At 48.5% G+C, this 23,751-nt stretch overlaps 1 protein-coding gene across 30 annotated transcripts in view; it reads right to left on the reverse strand.

Moving 5' to 3' along the window:
• Positions 1-22,512, reverse strand: part of EP400 (E1A binding protein p400) — a 115,352-nt gene extending 92,840 nt beyond the window's left edge. For 19 of the 30 annotated variants that reach the window (XR_012325083.1, XR_012325076.1, XR_012325074.1 and 16 more), the window contains exons 1-4: positions 22,184-22,510; positions 5,942-6,103; positions 2,146-3,482; positions 518-628 (exon numbers count right to left, since the gene is read on the reverse strand). Coding sequence is in view for 15 of the 30 variants with exons in the window: in XM_033836691.2 (XP_033692582.1) it covers positions 518-628; positions 2,146-3,447 (1,413 nt within the window). In the remaining 15 variants the exon portion in view is untranslated. Of the gene's footprint in view, positions 1-517; positions 629-2,145; positions 3,483-5,941; positions 6,104-18,599; positions 18,807-22,183 lie in introns of all 30 variants that reach the window. The other 11 variants (XM_033836692.2, XM_073789913.1, XM_033836694.2 and 8 more) reach the window with 9 other exon arrangements.
• Positions 22,513-23,751: the final 1,239 nt, after the last annotated feature.

The following is a 23,751-nucleotide window of genomic DNA, read 5'->3' on the forward strand; positions in this document are numbered from 1 at the left end:
AAAAAATTAAAAATAATCAGTTTGCATTCAATTAACATCCATTTAGAAGCCTAAGGTCCTGGTATTTTAGAAGTGTGTTTCATTTCAGTGTTTCTTCTAGCTACAGAAAATATCAAGTTATCATCTGTGTAATCTTCTTTTTTTTTCTTCTGTTTGCACTGTTCTCAAAAATACAGATAGAAGACACAAGAAAGAACCAACATTTAAAACACAGCACACAAGGAATCCTGAGCATACATTCAACAGGACTGTAGGTATTAGATGACATGCATGCTGAAGCTACTACTGCGTTACAGGTCAATACACACAAAAAATAATGCATTAAGGTCTGTGTTGTCATTTACTCATGCAATTTAGTTGTATAATTTTATATGCAGGAAGGCTTTTTTACTTTTTTAAAATAAGGAATGGGCTCTGGAAAAAAATGCTGAAGAGCAAATAGTAAATTGAAGGTTAAAATATCTGGATGAAGGAAAAGTTTCTGATGAGACTACATTTTAGAACCATCGAAAAGTACCTGAAATGGTTGCTGCTGGGATGAAAAAGCAGCAGAAACATTTGGAGGAAGCTGGGTTGCTATAGCAACAGGAGTACCAGTCTGCCCATCCTTTCCTGTCACAACCTTTACCTGAGAGGAAATATTTTGAGAAAAAAAGGCAACATAATTTTTAAGACTGCTCAAAATTTTGTTAGAATTTTATTGCTGATAGCTCACTGATGTCTGGTGTTTAAAAATGGAATTTTTTTGCATCAAATCCTGTAAAAGGACACTGAACTGATTTGTGACAGATTTATAATACCCTAACTCAACTGCAAATCTTGCAGAAACTCCAATTTAAGTCACAAGTGCAATGTCCTTAGATTCTGCAACTTCAAACTTTAAAAATGGTAATGGCGGACAGTCTTCAAGTAGCAAAGCCCTGACAACCTCATAGGCAGTTTACACCCTGGCCTACTACGTGCAGGTCAGAATGGCAATGACAGGTAAGGGGGATTGAGCCTACAGACAACATTGGTGTACAAACATAAAAGAGAACTGAATTTCACTATTTCATGGCAACAGAGGTGAAATCCTCAAAAAAAAAAAATCATATAAACCTTTTAGAAAATAAAAATGGTTCATCCTGGAAAGGGTGTTAAAGAAAACACCAAATGGCAAAGCCACACATAATAAATATCAACGAGGAGATGAGCAAAGAGGCCAGCTTTTGTTCATCAAAGGCTGATTTCTTTGCAGAAGAACTGACAGAGATTTACACTGTTTTAGCTGTATCAAAAAACAAAATGAGCTCCACCAACATAGTGTACAGTCACAACACAGAGGCACAAATCCAGTGCATCACGCTGCACCTCACTGTCGCCCTGTCTGCTCAGCTTCCTTCTCTAGGAAGTACCAATAAGGGACCTTAGGAATCACTAAGGTACTGAGAATCCCAATTGGGGTTATTTATTAAGCACCCATTCCAGGTACCCAAAAAGTTCACTATCTAAAAAAGATTCTATCTTAAATACCACTCAGTAGCTATGTGCAACAGCGTGAGTTAAATATGTGATCTCAAATCTAAGACTACATCTAAAAATTGAAAAAATTCTCAGTTGCTTTGCCACAATAACCATATTTTAATCATGAAGATACCTTATAAATGTATCTAGTGATTTAAATCATAACTGATATACTGTAACAACCTAGTGATTCAAATCCCTTCTTTGAAAATGACATTCATGGTGTTGAGAATCCCAATGGGTGAACCTGTGTAAGTAAAATGTGACACCTGGGGAACCAGCGGGAAGGTGTCCACACCCCTGGCTTCTGCAGGCCCTTCGGGGCTGGCCAACCTCCACACACCCAGCAGAGCACAGGGGAACGCTGGGTCAGGCCAGGTTGGCTCCCCAAACCGGGGAAGCATCCCTGTTCTAAACGCACCGGCAATACTCACAGCACCACTCTGCACCGTCCTCCTAACTAGAGCAGCTCTTTCCTTCCATGAAGGAAAAAGCAAATGCATCTTCCATTTGCTCCTGGATCAAATCCTTATGAACTGCATCTCATGAACACCCCAGGCTCACAGATCACGTGCAATTCACGGCTGCCTGCACGCACAGCCAAGCAGCCCGGCCTGCTGGTGACTGGGCGCCGCCCCTCACCTCGTCGTTGATGACCTCAGACTTCTCCTCGTCCTCGTCCTCGTCCTCCTCCTCCAGGTCCAAATCATTCTGCCTAAGGTAAGCTTGTAACGGGGCATAATGCTTCTTCTTGAAAGCTAGGAAATCCATCATGTTTCCCTGAAGGTGCTGCAAGAAGAACAGCTCGACCAAGTACTCCTTGAAGGCCGCCTTCAGAGCCTCCATCTCCCTGAAGTGGTAGTCCAGGCACTGCTTCCGCATCTGAGCCAGCTCCTGGGAGGCCGCGGGGATCTCTTCCAATTTCCTGGGAGCCTTTCTTATCCCCGCGCTCCCCGCAGACGGGACAGGAAGGCTGGAGAGGCCCGGGGGCGCTGCGGTCCTGGAAGGGCTGGTGGGGGGCGGTGGGGACGTCATCCCAAACGCCGAAGTCCCCCCGACCCCAGGGAGCAGAGGCCTGGTCAGCGGAGGCCCCTGCAGCACCTGCTGCTGCTGGATCAGCTGCCCCTGGATGATGCTGCTGATCTGGGGCGGCAGGCTCGTCGTGGTGATGTGGCCAGGGCTGGCCAGGGGCTGCAGGCCGGCACCGCCTGCGGCCGCGGGGCTCTGAGGTCCCAGGTGGTGGACGGTGCCCCCCGACTGCGCGTGGGGCTGCGAGAGTCTCCGTTCTCTGACCGTGATGGGCGCCCCCGTGTGCTGCAGCTGAACCTGGGCGCCCGGGGCCATCTGCGCCAGGCCCGAGCCCTCCTGGAACACGAAGTGGCCGCCACTGGACGGGCTCAGGCTGATCTGTCTCACCAGCACACTGGCGTCCACGAAGCCCCCGGTGGGACTGCTGCTGCACAGGCCCAGGCCGGGGCCAGGGGCTCCCGCCCGCACGCTCTGCAGGCCCGGTCCCGGCCCGGGGCTGGGCTGGGTGGGGCTCTGAGTCTGCACCTGCTGGGACAGCGGCGAGGTGACCTGGATGTACGATGGAGACCCATGCTCAAACCGCCTCTGCTGTGCACTGAACTGGAATCCCGGAGAAGTGGGGCTGGGCAGCGGCAGGGGGGCCAGCGTGATCTGGGGGTTCCCTCCCACCACCGGCCCCACATTCTGAAGGGCGATGTTCACGCTCTGCCCGGCCACGGGGCTGCGGTTCATCAGCTGCTGAACTTGGTAACCGGGGGACTGGGGCGCGGACGGGCTCGCCGCCGGCGCAAAGGGCGTGGCGGGGGACTGCGGGGGGTTGGGACGGGCCTGCTGCTCTTCTCCTTCGCTGCCAGCGAAGGCCCTGGACCTCTGCAGCTGGTGCTGGACATTCTGAGGGCCGCTGCCATGGTGCATGATCGCCCTCCTTTTTTATCCAACTTAATGCTCTGCTGAAAAAACACAGTTAAAATCAAGTTACTTAGAGGCAAATATAACCATCTGATCACTACTTATTCTGAGTACCATTTAGCAGCACCGGACAGATGCTCTGGAGGGATGTTCCCACCAGCATCTGATACAAACCACTGTCTTACTGTCATCGAGCCCCGATGAGATGGCACTGGAGACCATCTCCTTCAGCACAGAGGAGGGACAGGGCCTTCTGGGTCACTGCTGTGCCTGGGGCCAGGACATGGCCTGGCAGGAGCAGGTGGGTGGTCCCAACCAGCTCCCGAGGAAGCTAACTGGCAATCACTTGCTCAAGGCCAGCGGGATATGAACCTGGTGCTGGCGCTCGTGACAGGCATGTTTCTTCCTGGGAGGCTATTCCTCGTCCGGTGGCCCTGCTCCGTGCCGCCACGTGCTGGGGCAGTCTGCCCATCTCTCCCAGTGGAGGAACGGTGCCCAGGAGGCCGCCAGTGGCTCCCACACATGCCACCATCGCATGTCATCAGAAGAGAACCGCCCCTCACCAGCTGGCAGTTCTCATGAGCATCTGTGCGACGCCCCTGCAAACACCCCCGGGTTACTTGACTGTGAACACACAGAGCCCCTCTGCGCTCCTGGGGGAGAGGCCCAGGCCTGGTGCCAGCCTCGCACCTCAGCCCTCTCTACGAGCTCACCTGGGGGTGGTGGGTGTTTCCAGAAGAAAACCTCAGGAGAGAAGGGAGCAGCCAGGACGGGAGAGTCCCCGTCAGGGGTCCGCCAACTCTCTGGGAGCTGGGACATGGCTTTAAAGGGGCTCATGGCCCCAAGAGTGCTGAGGGCCGCGGACTAGGGAAGGGGGCGGGAGAGGGGACAGGACGCTGAGAAAGGACGGGAGGAAGCAGAGGACTAGCGGGAGGAGGCTAATTCCGAGGTGAGGCAGGGAGGCCGCCCACAAGGGCGCACTGTGGCTGGAGTCACACTGGGCTGGAGCCTGGGCTGGAGCCTTGCTGTCTGCAAGGGGGCGACCCCGCTGGGAACAGGACGACAGCCGCAGCCTGTCTGCTCCCCACTGGCTGGGTCAGAAATACCCTCCCCCCGATTACAATTCTCAAGTCTTTGCTGACACACCTAGCTCCCCATTTCTTGGTGTTCCCTCCAGCCCTCCCCGCAAGACAAGCAGGAGCATCCTTTCGTCTTCAGGGCATCACTGTTATTTCACGGAGAAAACGGACAAGGGATGAAAAACATTATAAACCGAAAGTTACAAGACTTAAAAAGTGAAAATACACATTTGTATGAATGCTGCCACAGTCCCAGGCCCCTGGCTGAAACACGCATGTGTATGAAATCAAGAGCTACAGAACTCACGGGTGCACAAGTGAAGGCTGGGAAACATAAAGACCAGTGCCTGCTTAGACTAGCAGGAGAAGGCACTCTCTGCTCTGATGACCGTCTCTGAAGATGGAGTCTAAAGACCATGGGCAAGCTGCAGCCAACACATCCAAACGGGAAATCGGGACCACAGCCTTAATTATCATCCCAGGAGCCCTCTCCCACCCTCGCCCCCAGCAGACAGCCCAGCAGACGTGGGCGGGACTGTGAGCTGTGGGACACTCAAGGGCGGGGGACTCTGAGGCATGCTTATTGCTTTCAAGACGAGCTTTTGGGACTTCCATCGTGGTCCAGTGGTTAAGACTCTGTGCTCCCAATGCAGGGGGCCTGGGTTCGATCTCTGGTCAGGGAACTGGATCCCGCATGCATGCCGCAACTAAGACCCGGCACAGCCCAATCAATCAATCAATCAATCAATCAAGTTTTAAAAAAGAGCTTTTGTTCCTGATCTTTTTAAACAAGCATTATGAGGAAGATTAGTGTAGAACAAACACAAAAATAGAATAAAAAGAATAAACAAACACATTAGGACATATTTCAGATTATTTCCTTAAAATACATTCCCAGAATACCAAAGATGATAAGAGAGAACAAAGGCCAGAAAGAAACTCTGTCACATATAATAATTTACAAAACCAGGGGGAAGGTAAAGAATGGGGGGGGGGGGAATACGTTGTGATGACTGACCTCTTGAAAAAATGTGGAGGGAGACAGCGCAGATCTCTGAGGGCTCAGAGCTCAGAACGTGCCTAACAGGGTGGCCGACAACGGTGGGGAAGCAGGCCCCATTACCTTTGACCTACTAATCCAACCTCTGGGAATTGCTAAGGAAATTCACCTACCAATTTTTTTAAATTATGCATAAAAATATTTATTACAGAATAATACAGTAGAAGTAAAAAGAAGTGTAACCAGAAATATCCAATGTTCAAGTTCTAGATGGAGACTATGTTATAAACATGGAAAAGTTTTTCAGATATATTATTAAGTGAAAAAAGTAGCATACTAATTGTACAACTTAACCACGACTCTGTTAAAGATATAAATTAAAAAACTATCTACTGAGACATATGGACACATAAATACTGACCTTCACCTGGCGAAGGAATAAAACACCTGGAAGAGCCACACAACGCGGCTGCCTCAGCAACGTAAAGGCCGAGCCACAGACACACCCACACCACGAGGACGCCAAGGAGCACAGCCAGACGCAAGGACCACGGACTGCAGGCCACTGACACGACAAGACATTCTGGAACAGGCAAAACCACAGAGACAGATTAGACAGACGCTGCCAGGCTGCAGGTGGGAACTTGGGGGTGTGGAACTGGTTGATTTGGGACGATGGTTACAAGAATGAGTGTGTTCGTTCAAATTCAAAGAACTGTAAACTACACGTTGACTTTTTAAAAAGGTTCCTGACTTCAGTGAGCTTACGGTCAGGTTGGAGAAACAAACCCAATCAACTATGATGTAAAGAAACCACTTATCTAAAACAGCATCCCCCGGAACATGGTACAGTTACCCCGGTGGAAAGCAAAGCCACCATCTCCTGAATTGGTGGCGGCGATGTCCCTAACTGTAAGGCCCGCCAGCAGCCGCAGCGGGCTGTTTGGCTCACGATTTGAGGAGGACACTGCCCAGGACCAGGTCGAGATCAGCGGGCCGCGTCAGCGCACCGCCGCAACCTGCGAGGAGCGGGGACAAGCCCTCAGACCACTGCGCGCAGCGCCCACTGGGGCCACGCGGGGCTGGCGCCGTCTGTGCGGCGGCTGCTCACTCAGGGCAATGCTGACATCACACAGGGGGCACATCTGGTGCCGGGAAGAGGCCACCCTAAGAAACACCTACCTGGGCCCCATCCTTGGTGTAGGCAGGGGTCCCCAGGTCAGAACTGGAAAGAGTGAGGGGGGAAGGGCTCAAGAAACTGGGTCCCCATAGCAGCTGCTCCCACCCCCTCACCCCCCGCTGAGGCCTGGACATGCTCCCAGCCCCCCAGGGCCTCCCTCCCCAGCTTCTCTTTCGGGGCTCCCAGAGTCCAGGCAGCTAGGGATTGGGAAGCCTCTTCTTCCCCTTCAACGAGCAGGGAGCTCAGGTCATGAGCCCTGCTCCCTTCCCAAACCCGTCTCCCTCTCAGCCCTGTCATCCCCCCAGACGGATCCGGCCCTCAGGCCAGGCTCCCGCTTTGGGTAGTTCTGCTACATCAACAACAGCTCCCGGGCTGGACGGAGAGTGAGGAGAAGGGAACGAGGAGGAGGGTGGATCAGGGCTTGAACGCACGAGCATGAACTCAGGGCAGAAGGAACAGACAGAACACGATGGGAGTGAAGGGAGGACAGAAGCCACAAATAGTGTCTGGGAATATTTTCAAGTGGAAACTCCAGAGAGCAATTTGGCAGTAGGTACAAGAATCTTACAGCACATTCACGTCTTCTGACCCAATAATCCGACTCCTAGATCAGCCTAAGAAAAAAGATCAGAGCTGTGTTCAATATACAAGGATGCTGACTGAAATGTTATTTGTAGCAGAAAGATGGCATGCCCAACCATAAACATCAATAAACTTTGATACGTCTATGCAAACCAGTATTAATACTGACTATGTGACAGAGTACACTTTGATTTTTCCCTGCTGCCTTTCTATGCTTTCCAAGTTTGTCCTTAACTGGCTTGTGCCACAGTCATCAGTGCTCTTCACCACACACTCCGATTCTCCCGCCAGTCACAACACGGGTGTGCATTTCCCAGCCCTGGACTCGGCGGTCACGTGACACGCTTTGGCAAAGACAGGGGCATGCTGTTTGCCACACTGACTCGGTCCTGCTTGGCAGTTCACAGGAGCACAGGGATGAGGCCCCGAGGGAGCACAACAACAAGCTAACTGCAGGGAACACGTGGCGGGCACTCCGCCCTGTGCTGGATGCCAGCAGCGCCCGGGGCGCACCTGCCGGCTGCAAGAGCCAGGCACATCTTGGCTGATCCAGCACATAAAGAAAACAACACATGAAAGCAGACTCACAGATACAGAGAGCAAACAGGTGGCTGCCAGAGGGGAGGGGATGAGAGGTGGGTGAAATGGGTGAAGGGTATTAAGTGGTACAAGCCTCCAGTTATAGAAGTCAGTCATGTGATGTAAGGTGCAGCATAAGGAATATGGTCAGTGACACTGTAATAACACTTTGTACGGGGACAGATGGCTACTAGACTCATCACGGTGACCGTTTCATAATGTGCGCACATGTCAAATCATTAGTACACCTGGAACTAACACAATATTGTAATCAACTATATTTCAATTTAAAGAAAAAAAGAAAACACTTTGCAATAGAAGAGACGCCACACCCTCCACTCCAGCCTATCGCACAAACTCCCGCAGTTCTCTGCCTTAAGACACAAGACCCCGCTGACATATCTGTCCCTGCCTCCCTGCCACCTCCAGCAATGGTCCACCCGGTGAGCCTCTCAGGGTTTCGTGGGGCCCACAAATCCATGCCTCACCAAGAGCTGCAGACCACAGAGAAAAAGGCCTCTCACAGACAGATGCTATTTTTAAACCTCTCTGACTGTTGTCGAGATGTTTAAAATAAGAAGTCTTTTTAGAGCATTACTAAAGTTCACAACAGCTTTCTGGAAGGCTAAAGAATTATTTTTTTATCACTTATTTATTTTTTTATTTATATTTTGGCTGCTCTTTGCGGCACGTGGGATCTTAGTTCCCTGACCAGGGATCGAACCTGCACACCCTGCAGTGGAAGCGTGGAGTCTCAACTACTGGACAGCCAGAGAAGTCCTGAAGCTAGAGAATTAAAATCCAAACTTTCTTAGATCGATCCATTTAGAAAAATAAAAGTCAGATCCACCCCCTGAGCCCCGCCCACCCCTGCACCTCACACCATTCACAAAAATTACTCAAGGGGGTAAAATCAAACCATAAAAATATTTTGAAACATATGAGAATATCTTTATAATCCTGCAGTAATGAAGAGTTTCCTAAACATGGCGTGAAACCTAGAAACAATATTTATTTTTAAAAAGCATTAACAACTGACAACCTTACTAAAGAAGAACATTACAATAAAAAAGTGAGATTGATTAAAAATATTTGAAGCCTATGGGCTTCCCTGGTGGCGCAGTGGTTGAGAGTCCGCCTGCCGATGCAGGGGACGCGGGTTCGTGCCCCGGTCTGGGAAGACCCCACGTGCCGCGGAGCGGCTGGGCCCGTGAGCCATGGCCACTGGGCTTGCGCGTCCGGAGCCTCTGCTCCGCAGCGGGAGAGGCCACAACAGTGAGAGGCCCGTATACCGCAAAAAAAAAAAAAAAAATTTGAAGCCTATATGACAAAAGGTTATCCATTCTTAAGAATTCCCACAAATCAAGAAGAGCCAAACAACCCAAGAAAAGAGGCTAAACCAGAAATCCTACAAGAAATTCAGATGACACATAAACATCAAAAATGCTTAACCTCATTAATAACAAAATATGAAATAAAGTGAGACAATTATTTGTTGTTTGACAGGTTAGTGAAGATCAAAAGACTGGTAATATTCAGGTTTAGTAAGGCTGCTAGGAAATGGCGATCCCGCCATACACAAATGAGGGAAGTAAAGCACAGCTATAGCTTTCTGGAGGGTAACGCGGCATTACCTATCACAGTTTTAATGTACACTGATCAAGGAACTCCACCTCTAGGGATCTATTCACACAAATATACAGTTGTCCAAAGGTGTTCATTATAATATTATTTATAATGTCAAATTTGAAACATGTAAATGCTCACCTATGGGGAACTTTTAACAAAATCTGGTGTAACCACCCTTTAGAGGCAGCCACTAAAAGAATGAGGAAACGCTTGTACGTACTTAAATTATATAACTGGAGTAAAGCCAAACATACGTGTAGCATATATATTACACGTATACACGTTTTTAAACTCTCGACACGACAACACATATATGGGCGTGTACATATTTCTAGCTCTCTCTGTACACGTTAAAAGAAACGTCTTTGGCCAAGCATAACAGCGTGTCGTGTAAGGGAGGCTGTCTGACTGGGCTCACTGATGAACCACCAGCACCCAGAACAGAGCCTGGCATATGAGAGACACCCGGTAGGTGCTTGGTGAGTAAACGAGTGAGCATGGGAAAAGCAGAGGAGGGGAAAGTGCTAGAATACTAGCGTGCTGAAGACCAAGGCCGAGGAGACAGACAGAGCCAGGGCTCAGAGGGCCATTACGCCACACTGGGTGGGGAGTCCCCAAGTCGCTCGGCAGGAGATGCTGGCAATCATGGCCGCCCTGGCTCTATGCAGACCGAAGACACGGTTTTAGTCTGTATGATGTCATCTGCTGTTTGGATTCATTTCAATTGATATTTTTATACCAGGAGATTTCACATAAAAAACGCAAGTTGTCAGCTTCATTCATTAGAAATATCCAAGTACTGGCCACACTGGGCCACATCCCAGCCGGCAACAAGAAGCGGGAGCTGAGCAGAAGCCCCAGGCCGCCAGGCTCACTGCGCTCATCGCCACAGTCGACGCGCCTCCCACACCACAGCCAAGGGCCAGGCACCGCTCACCACCCAGGGAGCACTGCTGTTAGAGTGGGGAAGCATTTCTATACTGCACCATCAAGAGGGCCATTTCTGAACGGGAGGAAGCCCACATCCAAAGCGCAGCGTCTGCATCAAAGAGCCCCTCACAGGCCATGAAGATATGCAGAGGCAGAAACCAGAGAAGGCCTGGCCTGCCAGAAATAAAGCCAGCTCCACAACTTCCTAACACAATTACCAGCATCAACCAGAACCCAGGCTTGGCCTTCTTGACTAACATCAAAACCCACCAAAACACTATGACTCTCTCTACAAGGTTGCTCACATGTAACGAACCAAACGCCTGATTCATTTCACTCACGCCTAGCCTGTATTTATGAAATGGGATTTTCTATTGCAAAAATCAGTAAAACAAAGTAAAACTCCAAGGTAAGACTTGAGGCTGAATTTTTCAAGCACATTCACTTGTAAATCCATCACTCATAATGAAAGAAATATGAATTAAAGCTAAGCTGAAATATCATTTCTCATCTATCAGCCTAACAAAATTCAAAAGCCAGACAACACACTCTGTTGGTGAGACTGTGGGAACCAGGCCCTCTCAACTCTGCTGTGGGATGTTAAGCTGTACAACCCTACAAGGGGACCTGGCACCATTTACCCAAAACTACACATGCTCAGGACTTCCCTCGTGGTCCACTGGTTAAGAATCTGCCTTCCAATGCAGGGGACGCGGGTTTGATTCCTGGTCGGGGAATTAAGATCCCACATGCCGTGGAGCAACTAAGCCCTCATGCCACAACTACTGAGCCCACACGCCACAACTAGAGACGCCCACGCACCACAACGAAGAGCCTGTACACCGCAAGGAAGACCCAGCACAGCCAAAAAGAAGAAGAAACTACACATGCTCTTACTCTTCAACCCAGCATCCCACTACACATTCACCGTGAATATCCACCTCCAAAATGAAAACACACAAGCGCAATGTTTATTCACTACAGCATTATTTGCAAACGCAAAATACCGGAAATAAACTGCACAGCCATAATATTTCAGAGACTGGTTGACTATATTACAGTACATTCACTTAATGAAGTACTACGTAGCTGTACAAAAGAATGAGGAAGATTTCCATGAACTGGTATAAAGCAATTTCCAGAACGTATACTGCTAAATCACATAAACAAAGTGTAAAAAGACTATATATGGGGAAATAACTTTGTATAAGAAAGGGGAAAAGAAAGACAGACAGATGGACTAATTCATGGAAGGACAGAGACATACCTTTCCTGCACTCATTCATTCATTTATTTTTATTTTTATTTGGCTGTGTTGGGTCTTCATTGCTGCACCCAGGCTTTCTCTAGTTGCAGTGAGCAGGGGCTACTCTTCATTGCGGTGCACGGGTTTCTCACTGCAGTGGCTTCTCCTGTTGTAGAGCATGGGCTCTAGGCGTGCGGGCTTCAATATTTGCAGCACGCGGGCTCAGTAGCTGCAGCATGGGGGCCCTAGAGCATGTGGGCTTCAGTAGTTGTGGTACACAGGCTCTGAAGCTGTGGCTCGCAGGCTCTAGAGCACAGGCTTAGTAGTTGTGGTGCACGGGCTTAGTTGCTCCATGGCACGTGGGACCTTCCTGGACCAGGAATCGAACCCACATCCCCTGCACTGGCAGGCGGATTCTTAACCACTGCACCACCAAGGAAGCCCTGTTTATTTTTGTAAAAAAAAAAGAATGCAGGGACACGGGTTCGAGCCCTGCTCCGGGAAGATCCCACATGCCACAGAGCAACTAAGCCCGTGCACCACAACTACTGAGCCTGCGCTCTAGAGCCCGCGAGCCACAACTACTTGAAGCCCACGCGCCCAGAGCCCGTGCTCCACAACAAGAGAAGCCACCACAATGAGAAGCCCGCGCACTGCAACGAAGAGTAGCTCCCACTCACTGCAACTAGAGAAAGTCCGCATGCAGCAACGAAGACCCAACATAGCCAAAAATAAATAAATAAACAGATACATTCCAACAAACAAAAGTCCAGGACCAGATGGCATCACTGATGAATTCTACCAAACATTCAAAAACGATTTAATGCCTATCCTTCTCAAACTCTTCCAAAAAATGAAAAGGAGGCAACGCTCCCAAATTCATTTTACGAGGCCAGCATTACCGATACGAAAACCAGACGAGGACACCACCAAAAGAGAAATTACAGGTTAACATCCCTGATGAACACAGATGCAAAAATCCTCAACAAAATATTAGCAAACTGAATTCAACAATACATTGAAAGGATAATACACCGTGATCAACTGGGACTTATTCCAGAGATGCAGGATGGTTCAACATGAGCAAATCAATCAACGTGTTGCACCACATTAACAAAAGGAAGGATAAAAATCACATGATCATCTCAATAGAGCGGAGAAAGCATTTGACAAAACTCAACATCCATTTAGAATAAAAACTCTTAACAAAGTGGGTACAGAGGGAACATACCTCAACGTAATAAAGACCACATATGACAAGCCCATAGCTACATCATACTCGACAGTGAGACGCTGAAAGCACTTCCTCTCATATCAGGACAAGACAAGGGTGCCCCCTCTTGCCATTTTTATTCGACACACTTTTGGAGGCCCTAGCCAGAACAATTAGACAGGGAAAAGGAATAAAAGGGCATCCAAGATCAGAAAGAAGTAAAACCGTCACCATCTGCAGATGACACGATATGATGTACAGAAAACCCTCAAGACTCCACCAAAAACCTGTTACAGTTAATAAATGAATTCAGTAAAGTTGCAGGATACAAAATCAATAAGCAAAAATCTGTTACATTTTCATATACTAAGAATTATTAGAGAAGTTAAGAAAAACACCCATTTACAATTGCATCAAAAAGAATAAAATACTTAGGAATTTTCTGGCCAAGGAGGTAAAAGACCTGTACACTAAGAACTGTAAGACACTGATGAAAGAAACTGCAGATGACACAAGTAAATGGAAAGATATCCTGTGCTCTCAGATTAGGATTAACATTGTTAAAATGTCCATACTACCTAAAGCAATCTACAGATTCAACGCAATCCCTATCAAACTCCCAAAGGTATTTTTCACAGAAATAGAACAAACAATCTAAAAATTTGTATGGAACCACAAAAGATCATGAAAAGCCAAAGTAATCTTGAGAAAGAAGAACAACGCTAGAGGCATCAAGCTCCCTGATTTCAAACTATATCACAGAGTTTTAGTAGTCACAACAGTATGGTATTGGCATAAAAACAAACCCACAGATCAATGGAACAGAACGGAAGGTCCAAAAATAAACCCACACATATATGGTCAATTAATTTATGACAAAGGAGGTAAGAAAATACAATGGGAAAGAAACAGTCTCTTCAATAAATGGTGTTGGGAAAACTGAACAGCCACATGCAAAAAAATAAAACTGGACCACTATCTTACACCATACACAAAAATTAACTCAAAATGGATTAATGACTTGAATGTATGACCAGAGACCATAAAACTCCTAGAAGAAAACACAGGTGGTTAAGCTTCTTGACATCTCTCTTGGAGACTTTTTTATTTTTTTTTGGATCTGACTCCAAAGGCAATGGCAACAAAAGCAAAAATAAACAAATGGGAGACATCAAACTTAAAAGCTCTGTGCAACAAAGAAAACCGTCAACAAAATAAAAAGGCAATCTTTTTATAGGAAGAATAGAAGAAGATATTTGCAAATCATATATCTGATAAGGGGTTAACATCCAAAATATATAAAGAACTCATGCAGCTCAATAACAACAAAAAAAAATCCAATTGAAAAATGGACAGAGGATCCGAATAGACACTTTTCCAAAGAAGAAACAGACGGCCAACAGATACGTGAAAAGATGCTCAACATCACTAATCATCAGGCAATGCAAATCAAAACCACGAGATACCACTTCACACCGGAAAGGCAAATCGAAACCACGAGGTATCACCTCACACCTATTATCAAAAAGACCACAAATGACAAATGTTGGCAAAGATGTGGAGAAAAGGGAACCCTCAGGCACTGTTAGTGGGACGGTAAACTGGTGCAGCCACTATGGAAAACAGTATGGAGCTTCCTCAAAAACAATTAAAAACAGAACTACCATATGACAATTCTATTACCAGCCATTCCACTGTATCTGAAGAAAACAAAAACACTAATTTGAAAAGTTACAGGTACCCCTATAATGGTTCATATGCACCATTATTTACGATAGCCAAGACAGAGAAGCAACCTAAGTGCCCATCAATAAATGAATGGACAAAGAAGATGTGAGCTATATAGAGAGACAGATATGGAGAGATATACAATGGAATATTACTCAGCCATAAAAAAGAATGAAATCCTGCCATTTGCAACAACATGGATGGAACCTGAGGGTATTATGTTAAGTGAAATAAGTCAGACAAAGAAAGATAAACACTGTATGATTTCACTTGTATGTGAAATCTAAACAAAACTCACAGATACAGAGAACAAGTTGGTGGTTGCAGTGGGGGCTGGGTGGTAGGCGAAGTGGGTTAAAGGGGATCAAAAGGTACAAACTTCCAGCTGTAAGATAAATAAGTCCTGGGGAGGTAGAGCTTGGGAACTGTAGTCAGTAATATTGTGCTGCATATTCAAAAATTGCTGAGAGTAAATCTTTATTTTCTTTAATTTTATTTATTTATTTTTGGCTGCGTTGGGTCTTTGCTGCTGCGCATGGGCTTTGTTCTAGTTGCGGCGAGCAGACGCTGCTCTTCGTTGCGGTGCGCGGGCTTCTCGTCGCGGTGGCCTCTCTTGTTGCGGAGCACAGGCTCTAGGCACGTGGGCTTCAGTAGTTGTGGCTCACGGGCTCTAGAGCGCAGGCTCAGTAGCTGTGGCGCACGGGCTCAGCTGCTCCGCGGCATGTGTGATCTTCCCGGACCAAGGCTCAAACCCATGTCCCCTGAACTGGCAGGCGGTTTCTCAACCACTGTGCCACCAGGGAAGCCCCGAGAGAGTAAATCTTGAAAATTCTCATCACAAGAAAAAAAAAAATTGTAACTCTGTATGACGACAGATGGTAACTAGACTTAATGTGGTGACCATTTTGCAATGTACACAAATGTCAAATCATTATGATGGACACCTAAAACTAATATAATGTTGTATGTTAATTATATTCCAATAAAAATAAGCAGATACATACATATCTATATATATATTTCTTTCTTAAAAAATATATTTCCTAGTTATGTCCACTAAAGAGTCTGGAAGCAATAACACCCCATAAATACCTGCTTACTTTTGCAAAAAAGGAACTCAGGAAGAATAAGCCAGAAATGAAGGGGGTGGGTGCAAGCAGACTGGCAGGACAGTGGAGGAAGGGGCGCTTCTGAGTACACCATCTCATATCATTTTGACTTTTAGAATCATGTTAAAGTGTTACACGTTCAAAAAGCAAAATTAAATCAATAGGGATGAAGAGCTCCCTAAAACTGAACGCAAACAGAAGCAAATCTAACTCTGGAAAGGACAAAATAATCACCAATGGAACGGGGAAGGAAGGCACGGATCAACTCCATGATGCTGGATGAGAAGAGGGAGTCAGTATCAACTCATGGTTTTTCCTTAAAACACATTTCCTGTCTCCTGAAATGGCCTAAAAACAATGACATCCTGGCAGAATGGAGGAAAACTAGGGGCAGAGAGCTCTGCAGAACAAGCAGCAATGTACACAGCCTTGCCCGGGGTGGTGACGGAAGACAGAGAGAAAGGTTAGGAGATTTTAGGACAGTGGTTCTCAGCGGTTTCATCTCCATCTTTGAAATAAATAAACTCATGCCATCGTTTAACACCATTTGTATCTCAAAGTCAAGTCAGCGATGGGACTACAAACAAATCCAAGACGAAGTAAAGCTTCTCCTTTCAACCTGAGGCTCTCCTCAAACAGAGATGCTGCTGCGCACACACTGACACTCTAGAAAACCTGCAGAGTTAAGACTGGAGGCCTAGTAACAGGCACAGGCGGGTTAAGAAAGGCCAGGGTGAAGGACGCCACTCAGGGCACCGTGGGGGCCGCGTCACCACACGGAGCAGGCCTCTGCGGGGCTGAATCGCAGGCAGCGTTGGCCGGGGGAGTCTGAGGTCCGCGGCCTCCAGGCACCACCACCACATCTCAGTTTTGTGAGAAAGCGATTCAGGGGGAGCCCAGGCGGGGATGGAGACTGACTCCCATCAGCAGAGCGGTGGCATCTACACCACAAGGACCTTCACCCCCAGACACCCCACGTGCAGCCACGTGAACCCTCCCTCTTTCCCTGAAAAAGCACCGCCGCCCTCCAGAACTCCCCTCTGTGGAGAATGCTCTCTGCCCTCCGCTCCCTGGTAACCTGTATTCAAGGGCTTTTTATATAAGTTGTCTTTGTGCGGCCCTAAGTAACTTGATAGACACCCCCAAAATGGACCAACTACCTCTGCGAGAGGGAGTAAAAAAGAGGCTCAAATTAAACACATTAAAAACAATGCTTTCACTCATCTTGAATTGCTCCCCCAAATTTTTAAAAGATGGATGGATAGATGAATGTGTGATAAAGCAGGTCAGTAAAATGTTAATAATAGAAAACTAGGTGGTGGGTATCTAGGTGTTTACTATAAAATTCTTTCAATCTTTGTGTATCTTTGAAATTTTTCATAGTAAAATGTTAGCATCTATTAAGATGGTAACACCAGATGCCACTTAACAAAAGTCCTATTGGCCAACAAAACACTCATTCTTCTCCCACCTCAGAGCAGGTTATGAAGGTTCCATAGTAGTTCCTAAAATACGTAAGTTCCAAAAGATATAAAATGGACTAAACTGAGTTTTAAAACTCGGTTTTAAGGGTGCACTACACCATGTGCTACTACACAGGCCTGACCTCTCTCAGGCTGCAGTGCAAACGGAAACCCAGACTTCATGTCCCCAGCGTCCCTTCTGATTAAAATCATGGTGTTGGTGGTGGGTCCTTAACCCGATGGGCCAGCGCCCCCTGTACTATGCCAGGTGGGATCTATCTTAGCTTGAGAGGAACATTCAAGACAAACTGAAGAAGTGCTTCCTTAAACACCAGCTAATAAAGCTACAAACGCCCAATTCATTATTCTGCTGCTATTTCTCAACCTTTTTTTCCCCATTGTCCCCCTAAGAAGCCTATTTAGGCATTTCTCTCCCGACCGTCCCCCGTGAAGTTGTAAACCATAGCTATGCTGTGTATCTGTGAAGTACTATGACTCTTTGGGATGCCACAAACCACTGTCATACCTAATTTTTTCTCACCTTCCTCTCAAGAACCAATTCTGATCCTCTTGTGGGAGATATCACCCTCACAGAGAATGTAGCTTCTAATATATAGAAAGAAACCTATTTTTGCAAATTTTCTGTACATCTAAAGTTATTCCAAAGTGTTTATTTAAAAGTTAAACAGAGGCTTCCCTGGTGGCACAGTGGTTAAGAAACCGCCTGCCTATGCAGGGGACCCGGGGTTCGAGCCCTGGTCTGGGAACGAAGATCCCACATGCCGTGTAGCAACTAAGCCCGTGCGCCACAACTACTAAGCCTGCACTCTAGAGCCCGTGAGCCACAACTACCGAAGCCTGCGCACCTAGAGCCCGTGCTCCGCAACAAGAGAAGCCACCGCAATGAGAAGCCCTCGCATCACATCCAAGAGTAGCCCCCCCTCGCCGCAACTAGAGAAAGCCCGCGTGCAGCAATGAAGACCCAACGCGGCCAAAAATAAGTAAAATAAATTTATATTAAAAAAATTAAATAGACCAAATATCAAATAAAAATCTTAAAGTCACAATCTAGATTAAGAAAATAAGACTCAACTATATGCTGTTTACAAGAATACACTTTGAAAAGAAATGGATACCGGGGAATTCCCCGGTGGTCCACAGGTTAGGATTCGGTGCTTTCACTGCTGAGGGTCTGGGTTCAATCCCTGGTCGGGAAACTTAACATCCTGCAAGCCACGTGGCATGGCCAAAAAAAAAAAAAATTTTTTTTTAAATTTAAAAGTAAATAAAGAAATGGATACCAAATCAGTCAGTCTGGGGAAGTCAAGAAGGAGGAGAAAGAGCAAAGAGGAACCTCGTCATGCTTGGGGTGCTTCTGTACTGTCTGACTGTAATGCAATGTAAACTGTTCATTCATTACTTGTATTAAAAGGCTGGCAAGAATCCAAATGTCCTTCAACGAGTGAATGGATAACCGCGGTCCATCCACACTGTGGACCTACTACTCCACAAAAAGGGACATTCTTGGTACACGCAGCAACCTGGATGAATCTCAAAGGCATTACGCTCAGTGGAAGAAGCCAGACTCAAAAGGCTCCACGCTGTGTGAGTTCCTGTAGCTGACATCCTGAAAAACACAGAAAACACACACTCACGGGTCAGAGGCTGCCGAGGGCTGGGGAAAGAGTTCACTACAGAGTGGCAGCACAAGGCAACTGCTGGGAGGGAAGGAATTGTTTTGTATCCCAATTGTCATGGAAATTACACATCTGTCAAAATTCTCTGAATTCTACTCCAAAAAGTGAATACTATTAAACGTATATTTAAAAAAAAAAAAAGCTAAGTAAAACAGCAAAGTGAGGATATGCAAAGACCTTCCCTTCCACTCAGAACATAAATGATTTTTTAAATTTATTTCTACAATAGTGCGCCTAAACAGGATAAAAATTTCTGTTGGTTAGAACAAAGCAAAAAAAAACACAGAAGGGGTGGGGCTGAGATAACAGGCCCAAAGGATGCTCTACGCAGAAGAAAAGTCTAAGGGCCAGGGTCTTGACTCTGAAAGGCAGCGGTGCGTAGTCCCTGTACAGGGGGCTGAGGAGCAGAGGCAGCCCCAGAGCAAGATGTGAGGCCGCAGCCGCAGTCAGCTGCTCGCCCTGCAGGCGCTCACTGCCGCCACACTGGGAACGCGGGACCCTGGGGGTGCGGGTAGCAGTGCAGAGAGAATGCCAACGAGAGAATTCAAGACATAAGACGGACGGCCCCGGTGAATGGTCCACGTGAAGGACACCACGCTGCCTGTGCAGGACGTCTAACTTCACCCAGGGCCCCCTGAATGCAAGATCCAGCAGCTGAACCCTTCCTTCAATGGCCTCCGGAGCTCCCATCTCCAACTGCAGGAGTCAAATTCAATTCTCTTCATTTCTACCTACGAAATCCAAACCTCACCTCGTGCATTAAGTCTCTACTAGAAAAGCCAATTTCCCTCCTCTGAGAGCATGCGAAGTCTATTCCTCAGCAACCCCTACAATTTCTAATTACGCTTGCATGCCTAGGTCCCTACCAAATCCACCTGCTTTAGAAAGGAATGTGTTCATTAACTTATTTACTCAACAAATGTTTATTAAGCACGTACGCCATCAGACACGATTTGAAGCACTGTGTGTATGACAGCGAACAAAGCATAGCTCCTGCCCCAACGCACAAAGCGGTGAGTGCCAGACCATCAGTGCAGTGGCGCAGCTCAGGGTAAGGGATGGAGCACGCGGGCGAGTGGGCAAGGCGCTGGGTTATCCAGCAGCCTCTCTGAGGAGGGAACTGCTGAAAAGAGAACTCAGTGAGAGGCAGACCCGTGGCACGTGGGAACCTGACGTTTCAGGCAGAGCCGAAGTGTGCCCAGGCCTGAGCTGGGTGTGGCAGGAGCCAGGTGACAACGAGTGGGGTCAGGACATGACGTCACAGGGGCAGCAGGGACCTGGGCACAAGGGGCCTCATAAACTGCCTTCAGGACTTTGGCTTTTTTTCTGAGGGAGATGAGAAACGATGGAGGGCTCTGAACAAAGCAGTGCATCACCCGAATCTGTGCTCAGAGTCAACTGCAGAGCAGCTCAGCTCAGGTGAGCAGGAAGGAGGTCACTGGAATAACCCAGGCGAGATGACCCGGGGGGCTTAAATGACAGCTGTAGCCAAGAAGGCAGTGAGAAGCCGTCAGGTTTGAGATCAATTTTTAAAGTGCCGACCAATCAAATTTGGAACGTGGAAGGAACGCAGAGACCACACAAGGAGCTCTGTCCTGAGCAACAGGAAGATGGCGCTGCCTCTGACTGAGATGCAGCAGTGTATAAGCAGGTTTCACACATGTAAAAGTGGCTGTTTGGAAGATCCTGCCAGGAGAACACATTCAGGATGTGCTGACAAGTGACCCAGTCGTGACACGGGATGAGATCACCCAGTGTACAGACCAGAGAGGAGGTGAGAGGACCACCTCGAGGCCTTATAATTTGCGTAAGTTAGGGAGATGAGAAGGAACCAGCAAGGAGGCTGAGGAGAGCAACCATCAAGGTAAAAGGACAATCAACAGAGTTGTGTCCCAGTGCCACCAGGGCACAGCGATTCAAGGAAGCCATGGGAGGCCCAGTCAAAGGCGGCCAACAGGGGGACTTGGCAATACGGTGTCACCTAACCCCAAGAGGAGCTGTTTCAGAGGCGAGGTGGGACCAAAAGCTTAGCTTGAACCAACGTTCAAGAGAAATGAGAAGAGGAAGTAGTGATAGGGAGCTCGCGATTCTTCCTAATTCTGGTATAAAAGGAAGCTAAGCCCTAGAAAGGGTAACGGTAGCTGGAGGGAGGGGCTGTACGTTGATGAGAATACTCTGAAAAGAAGATAAACTGAAGGCAACACGAGGATATTAAAGCCACGGCCTGGGATAGGCAAGAAAGAGGGGATCCAACACAAGAAATTAAGTAGAGGACGGTTCACTAATACTACTCCACTAACAGCAACTGCTGTAGAGGATTTCATGGCACCTGATCATGCTAACTACATGTTTTTAAAAGCACATAGAATTACACTGTACAATCCCCATTATTAAAAAAAAATTACACGCATAGAACAAGGGGCCACAAAGAAACTGCTAAGTGTGCTTATCTTTGGGTGGTAGAATGATTTAGAGTTTTAAGATGTATTTTTTTCCAACCATTCAGAAAGCATATTTATATTTCATTGGTTCCGCTAAAAAAAAATTACAAAAACCATTTTATTGCACATATCAGGTAAAAAAAAAAAATTCACCAGAAAATACAAATAAGCGAAGAGAATAAAACTCATCTATAACGCCCGGGATAATCACTACTAGCCCGCTGCTAGGTTATTCTTCTCCGACTGAGGAGGTGGCGTCTGAGCAGAGATGTGGGCGGCAGATCTCTGCGGGAAGGTGTTCCGGGCGGAGGGTGCGGGCAACGCCAAGACCCCGGGGGCGACAAGCCTTAGCCAGCTGAGAGCTGCAAGTGGGCGAGGGAGGGGGGCTGGAGGCGGCCGCACGCCGCGGCGCCGCAGGGCTCCCTGGCCGACGCGTCTGACAAGTCACTCTCCCTCAGCACCTTTGCCCACACCTGCGCGGGACACCTCGCGCGAAGAAGCAAAGCCGCGCCATCCCCATGCTGCGGAGAGGGTCGGGCATCGAACCCGGACCACGAGACCAAAAGAAAGCAACAGACCTGACTTGAATCTCACGCACAGAAAACAATGCGAGGCGCCCCGCGGCCCCACGGCCCACTCACCGGGAGGAACGGGCCGGCCCGCAGCGGGCCCGCAGCGCCCCCGGCCGCCGCCGGCCCGCCTCACGGCCGACCGGTCCCGGCGCCGAGCCCGTCCCGTCCCACAGCCAGCGCCGCGCGGGGCCTCCCTCCCGGGAGCCCCGCGCCCCCGCGGCTCCAGGGGGAACCGAGGCCGGGGCGCAGGCCATAAGACCCCCGGCCCGTTGTCCCCGCCGCGCCCACACCTACCCCGGGTCTGGGCCGCGCTCCTCCACGGCGGGCTGGGGCTGGGGACCGGGCCCAGAGGCACCGTTCCGCTCGACACATCCGGGGCCCGGCCGCAGGAAGCGGCGGCGCGCTTGCTACGGCGAGCCGGAAGGGACGCGCGCCCCGCGCTCGCAGCTGCGCGTTGGCGCCCGACGTGACGTCGGCGGAGCGGGAGGAGTGGAGACGGCGGTGAGGGCTAGACCGGCAAGGCGAGGGCGCGGGCCGATGGGCCGGCGGCGGAGCGGGCGCCGGGTTTGTGGAGAGCGGAGGTTGCCCTGGGGGCGCTGCGAGGACGAGGGAGCGGGTGTGCGCTCGCTCCTCCCGCCGCAGCGCCTATTGCGCGCCGGCTGGGGCCTCCGGAGGAGGTCTCGGAAGCCCCCGGGGCCGCCCATCCCGGGGGGGCGGGGTCGGCTGCCGGCGCTGTGGGCGGGACGAGGGGCGGGCAGGCGGGCTGGCCGAGCCGGAGGAAGGGTCAGCCGGAGGGCGGAGTGAGGAGGCGGCGCGGAAAGGGGGCGGGAGCCGAGGAAGTCACCCCTCAGAACCAGACAAACCGTGCGGGGAGACGGGGTGTCCACTGGTAGCTGTTCCCCAGCTCAGCTTCGGCTGCTCGCTGCTCAAAGCCAATAAACGGGAAGCAAGAGTCAGGAGAAAGGAAAGGTGCTTTAATCAGAAAAGCCGGCAGTCTGGGGAGGAGGTGGACTCGCGTCCAGAGATCAACTCCGAGGATTCTGCTCAGCCATGACAGTTTTTAAAGGGAAAAAGGGGGGAGAATCTCAGGCAGTCATCGAGGCAGGAGGATGGGTTCTGCGTCCTTCTCCATTGCGTGCACACTGCCTGACTCTTCAGATGTTATCTTGCCTCAGTGATCTGCCTGCAGGATTGCTAAGGGGGCTGCTGGGGGCAGAGAGCTGGTCATTTTTTAACTGCTTAATTCTTCATTCTGACTTCTTTTAATCTAGGGAAAGAATCAACAGGTTAGGCAAGGCATGTGTGCATTCAGGAGAGCATCAGTCAGGAATTAGGTTAAATTGCCTAGTGGTCTCATTTCTATAATTAGGTTCTTTTAAGGTTAGAGGGGAACAGAAATGGGCAAACAAGAAAGGGGCAAAGGAGCTGCTTTCATAAAGAATGGAGTTGGACCACAGCCTCACACTATATGCAAAAGTGAACTCAAAATGGATCAAAGGCCTCAATGTAAGTGCTAAAATTACAGAACTCGCAGAAGGAAACAGATGCAAATCTTCAGGTTCTTGGATTAGGCAGTGGTTTCTTATGACACCAAAAACAGAAGTAACAACATAAAAAATAGGTTGGACATCATCAAAATTAAAAACTTGTGCTTCAGATGACATCACTAAGAAAAGACAACCCAGAGAATGAGAGAAAATAGCTGCAAGTCATATACCTGATAAGGGACTTGTATCCAGAATAAAGAACTTGCAACTGAAGAGTTAAAAGGCTAATAATTTTAAAATGGGCAAAGGGGGGCTTCCCTGGTGGTGCAGTGGTTGAGAGTTCGCCTGCCGATGCAGGGGACACGGGTTCGTGCC

The sequence above is a fragment of the Tursiops truncatus genome, chromosome 13 (assembly GCF_011762595.2).
Source record: "Tursiops truncatus isolate mTurTru1 chromosome 13, mTurTru1.mat.Y, whole genome shotgun sequence".
In the NCBI taxonomy this organism is placed as follows: Eukaryota; Metazoa; Chordata; class Mammalia; order Artiodactyla; family Delphinidae; genus Tursiops; species Tursiops truncatus.